General features: G+C 44.2%; 1 protein-coding gene across 1 annotated transcript in view; it reads right to left on the reverse strand.

The window, feature by feature from the left end:
* dysf (dysferlin, limb girdle muscular dystrophy 2B (autosomal recessive)) overlaps positions 1-6,000 on the reverse strand; it is a 236,281-nt gene that overhangs the window by 34,267 nt on the left and 196,014 nt on the right. Inside the window, exon 36 of the mRNA XM_048600995.1 lies at positions 4,240-4,439. Coding sequence (XP_048456952.1) covers positions 4,240-4,439 — 200 coding nt within the window. The remainder of the gene's footprint in view (positions 1-4,239; positions 4,440-6,000) is intronic.

Consider the following 6,000-nt stretch of genomic DNA (forward strand, 5'->3'; position numbering starts at 1 on the left):
CATCTTCCCAATGTCAGGACTGCCCATTACCATCTACATCCCCTCTTGTCTCTACCCTCAATCATCACCCTCACCTTAGTTCAGGATATTTCATGGTCTTTAACATCTCAATACCAAAATACATAGGACCAAAAGACCATAAGATAGAGGAGCGGAATTAGGCCATTCAGCCCATCAGGTCTGCATCGCCATTCAATCATTGCTACACTTCTCAATCCCAGTCTCCTGCCTTCCTCCCATGACCCTCGATCCCCTTACTAACCAAGAACCTATCTATCTCTGTCTTAAATACACTCAATGACTTGGTCTCCACAGACCTCTATGGCAATGAGTCCCACAGATTCACCACCTTCTGGCTGAAGAAATTCCTCTTCAACTCAGTTCTATAGAGTCATTCCCTTCACTCTGAGGCTGTGTCCTTGGGTCCTAGTCTCTCCCACTAGTGGAATCATCTTCTCCACATCCACTCTATCCAGGCCTCTCAGTATTCTGTAAGTTTCAATCAGGTCATCCCCCTCATCCTTCCAAACTCCATCGAGTACAGGTCCAGTGTCCTCAACTGCTCCTCATATGACAAGCCCTTTATCCCTGGGATCATTCTTGTAAACTTCCTCTGGACCCCTCCAGTGTCAGCACATCCTTCCTTAGATACAGGGCCAAAAACTGCTCATAATGTTCCAAATGCAGCCTGACCAGAACCTGATACAGCCTCAGCAATTTATCTCTGCTTTTGTATTCTAGCCTTCTTGAAATTATTGTTAACGTTGCATTTACCTTCCTAACTGGAAACTGAACCTGCGTGTTAACCTTAAGAGAATCCTGAACTAGGACACCCAAGTCCCTTTGTGCTTCAGATTTCCAAAGCTTTTCTCCATTCAGACAACAGTTTATGCCCCTATTGTTCTTACCAAAGTGTATAACATCACACTTTCCCACACTGTATTCCATCTGCCATTTCTTTGCCCACTCTCCTAGCTTTTCCAAGTCCTTCTGCAGCCTCCCCACTTCCTCAACACTACTTGTCTCTCCACCTAGCTTTATGTCACCTGCAAACTTAGTAACAATGCCCTCAGTTCTTTCATCCAGATCATTAAAGTATAACATGAATAGCTGTGGTCCCAACATTGACTCCTGCAGAATTTAACTAGTTACTAGCTGCCATCCTGAAAAGGACCCCTTTATCCCCAGTCTCTGCTTTCTGCCAGTCAGCCAATCCTCTATCTATGCCAGTACCTTGCCCCTAACACCATTGGCTCTTATCTTACTTAGCAGCCTATTCTGCGACATCTTGTCAAAGGCCTTCTCGAAATCCATTGGCAGTCCTTTGTCTAACTTGCTTACTACTCCTCAAAGAATTCAAACTGATTTGTCAGGCATGGTCTCCCCTTGATGAAGCTGGGTTGACCCAGCTATTTTACCATGTATTTCCAAGCACTCCACAATCTCATCCTTAACAACTGAGAAACAAATTTGTAAGGAGATCTCAGATATCTGTTAGAATAACAGGGTTGTAATGTTAGGGGACTTTAACTTTCCAAACACAGACTGGGACTATCACAGTATTAAGGGTTTGGGATGGGCAGGAATTTGTTAAGTGTGTACAAGAAAACTTTCTTAGTCAACATGTAGATGTACCCATTAGACAAGGAACAAAACTTTATCTACTCTTGGGAAATAAGGCAGGACAAGTGACTGAGGTGTCAGTGGGGGAGCACTTTGGGACCAGAGATCATAATTCTATTAGTTTTAAAATAGTTATGAAAAAGGACAGAACTGACCAAAAAGTTCTAAATTGGAGGAAGGCCAATTTTGATGGTATTAGACACTATTAGGAACTTTCAAAAGTTGATTGGGGCATGCTATTCTCAGGTAAAGGGATGGTTAGGAAATGGGAGGCTTTTAAAAATGAGATAGTGAGAATTCAGAGACAGTATGTTCCTATTCATGTGAAAGGCAAGGCTGGTAGTGTAGGGAATGCTGGATAACGAGAGAAATTGTAGTTCTGGTCGAGGGAAAGGAGGCATATATTAGGTATAGACAGCTGGGATCGAGTGAATCTTGAGACTGCTATAAGGGCAGTAGGAGTATAGTTACGAGGAAAATCAGGAGGGAAAAAAGGGGACATGAGATAGCTTTGCAAATAGGGTTAAGGAGAATCCAAAGAGATTCTACAAGTACATTAAGAACAAAAGAGTAACTAGGGAGAGATTAGGGGCCCTTAAAGACCAATGTAGCCATCTATGTGAGTGGAGCCACAGGAGATGGGTGAGATACTAAACAAATATTTCACCTCAGTATTTACTGTGGAGAAAGACATGGAAGCTAGGGTACTTGGGGAAATAAATAGTGATGCCTTGAATAGTGTCCATATTACAGGGGAGGAGGGGCTGGAGGTCATGTGTTTCCCAGAACTTAGTGGGAAGCTAGGGAAGAGATTGCTGGGCCTCTTGCTGAGATATTTGAATCAATGACAGGCATGGATGAGGTGCCGGAAGACTGGAGGTGGCTGATGTTGCGGCATTATTTAAGAAGGCTGTAAGGGAAAGCCAGGGAACTGTAGACCAGTGAGCCTGACATCAGTGGTGGGTAAGTTGTTGGAGGGATTCTAAGGGATAGGATTTACATGTTTTGGAAAAGCAAGGACTGATTAGGGATAGTTAACATGGTTTTGTGCGTGGGAAATCGTATCTCACTAACTTGATTGAGTTTTTCGAAGAGGCGACAAAGAAAATTGATGAAGGCAGAGCGGTAGACATTATGAACTTCAGTAAAGCTTAAGACAAGGTTCCACATGGTAGAATGGTTAGTAAGATCACATGGTTTTAGTATGGAAGGGCAAAATATGTCGGTGCAGGCTTGGAGGGCCAAAGGGCCTGTTCCTGTGCTGTATTGTTCTTTGTTCTTTGCTATGGGATCCAGGGGGAGCTAGCCAATTGGATACAAAATTAACTTGAAGGTAAGAGACAGAGTGCGGTGGTACAGGGTTGCTTTTCAGACTGGAAGCCTGTGACCAGCAGTGTGCCACAATGATAGGTGCTGAGTCCACTGTTCTTTGTCATTTATATGAATGATTTGGATGTGAACATAGGAGGTATGGTTAGTAAATTTGCAGATGACACCAAAATTGGTGGCATAGTGGACAGTGAAGAAGGTTACCTCAGAGTACAATGGGACTCTTGATCAGACAGGCCAATGGGCCGAGGGGTGGCAGATGGAGTTTAATTTAGATAAATGTGAGGCAAACCAAGGCAGGACTTATCCAGTCAATGGCAGGGTCCTGGAGAGTGTTGCCGAACAAACAGGCCTAGGAGTTCAGGTGCATATTTTCTTGAAAGTGGAGTCACAGGTAGACAGGATAGGGAAGAAGGCATTTGGTACACTTGCCTTCATTGGTCAGAACATTGAGTATAGAAGTTGGAATGTTGTGCTGGTACAGGACATTAGCGAGGCCAATTTTATACCAATATATATCAATACCGTGTACAATTCTGGTCTCCCTGCCATAGGAAAGATGTTGTTAAACTTGAGAGGGTGCAGAAAATATTTACAAGGATGTTGCCAGGTTTGAACTATGGACAGAGGCTGAGTCAGCTGGGGTTATTTTCTCTGGAGTGTCGGAGGCTGAGGGGTGACCTTATAGAGGTTTATAAAATCATGAGGGGCATGGACAGGATGAATGAAAAAGGTCTTTTCCCTAGGATAGCTGAATCCAAAACTAGAGGGCATAGGTTTCAGGTGAGAGGAGAAAGATTTAAAAGGGACCTAAGGGGCAACTTTTTCATGCAGAGGGTGGTGTGTGTATGGAATGAGCTGCCAGAGGAAGTGGTGGAGGCTGGTACAATTACAGCATTGAAAAGGCACCTGGATGGGTATATGAATGGGAAGGGTTTAGAGGGATATGGGCCAAATGCTAGTAAATGGGTTTAGATTAATTTAGGAAATCTGGTCAGCATGGACGAATCGGACTGAATGGTCTGTTTCCGATCTGTATAACTCTATGACTCTAATAATGGACTCTAATATCTTAACGATAACCGAGGCCAGGCTAACCAGCTGATAGTTTCCTGTCTTCTGCCTCCCTCCCTTAAAAAGGGATGTTCCTTTAGCCAATTTCCAGTCCTCTCCTGTCACCATCAATGCCTCTACAATCTCCTCAGCTAACTCCTTCAGAACTCTGAGGTGTAATCCCTCTGGTCCAGGTGATGTATCCACCTTCAGACCTTACAACTTCCCCAGCACCTTCTCCTTAGTGATGGCTACTGCACCCATCCCTGCCCCCACACTCTGAGGACCTCTGACTATGATCTCTGCTCTCCAATCACTCTCCAAGTGACTGTCATAATGCATGGGATTATCCCTTTCATGCAGACACTGGTTGGCAAATGAAATCTGTGTGGATTGTTTATGACTCGGAAACTCACCCATGTTGTCTCCTGAATCTGCCAAGCGTAGCAATGCAATTGAAGACAAAACTTCAGTTAGAACATAAGAACCTTAGAGTAGAAATAGGCCATTCAGCCCCTCGAGCCTGCTCTGCCATTTGATATGATCAGGGCTGATCTCATCTTGGCCTCAACTCCACTTTCCTATATCTGCTCTCCATAACCCTTCAGCCCATTACTGATTAAAAATCTTGCTACCTCCTTACATATAGGTCCCAATGGTGCAGAAAGAGGCTATTTGGCCAATGAAGTCTTCACTGATCCCCTAAAGAGGATCCCACCTAGACTCAATAACCCCCACCCTATTCCCATAACGCCTCATTTCCCAAGGCTAACCCACCTAGCCTACACATCCCTGGACACTACAGGCAATTTAGCATTGGCCAATCCACTGAACCTGCACATCTTTGGACTGTGGATGGAAACCAGAGCACCCAGAGGAAACCCACACAGACACAGGGAGAATATGCAAACTCCACACAGACAGTCGCCCGAGAGTGGAATCGAACCGGGGTCCCTGACACTCTGAGGCAGCAGCGCTAACCACTAAGCTGCCCACGCCAGCTACTGTCCTTGCATCAGGTTAGTGAATTCCACCGATTCACAACCCTTTGAGAGAAGTAATTTCTCCTCATCTCTGTTTTAAATCTGCCATCACTTATCCTGAAATGATGGCCTTTCGTTCTAGATTACCCCTCATGAGGAAACATCCTTTCTACGTCCACTTTGTCAATCCCCTTTCATATCTTATATGCCTTGATTTGATCTTCTCTCATATTTCTAAACTCCAGGGAGCATAGGCTTAAACTGCTCAAATTCTCTTCAGAAGACAACTCTTTCATCTCTGGAATAAATCCAGTGACCCTCCTCTGAGCTACCTCTTGAACCATTAGTCAAAGTATAACTTAATCCATACCTGGAACAAGATTAATGTCTTTTCAATTTATTCACGGGACATGGGCTTCGTTGTCATTTGTTGCCCATCCCTAACTACCCTTTGGAAGGAGATGGGGAGCCACCTTTGTGACCTGCTGCAGTCAACTGGATCTCTACAGCAGTTTGGTACAACTGAATGGCCCGCAAAGCCATTGTAGAAGGTCATTGAGAGATGACCACATTGCTGTGGGTCAGGCATTCCACATAGGGCAGGCCAAGTAAGAAGGGTGAAATAACTCCACAGGGGGCAGTATATCCCATCCACAAGTCACCCTTAATTTAGAAGCACTTGACACTGGTCCAACTCTCTCAGAGTGAGCAGAACCTCTGACACTCCTGTCCTTATCTGTCAGCCAGGGCTCCCTGATTGGACCAAATTAACAGCCTCAATCATATTCTGTGAGATCCACCTGGCTGACCTTGTTACAATCACTATAGGGGACAGTTTATCTTTTCCTGAAAGACATTAGAGAGCAAGATGGGTTTTTACAACAATCGATACTAGATGTTGTGATTGCCAACATTGAGACATCCGTTCAATTCCAGATTTATTCAGTGAATTGAAGTTCCAATATCAATAACATAAGGGTTTTGAAATTGGTACAGAAATGATTTTTTTTCA

Source organism: Rhincodon typus, chromosome 1, assembly GCF_021869965.1.
Source record: "Rhincodon typus isolate 14 chromosome 1, sRhiTyp1.1, whole genome shotgun sequence".
Classification (NCBI taxonomy): domain Eukaryota; kingdom Metazoa; phylum Chordata; class Chondrichthyes; order Orectolobiformes; family Rhincodontidae; genus Rhincodon; species Rhincodon typus.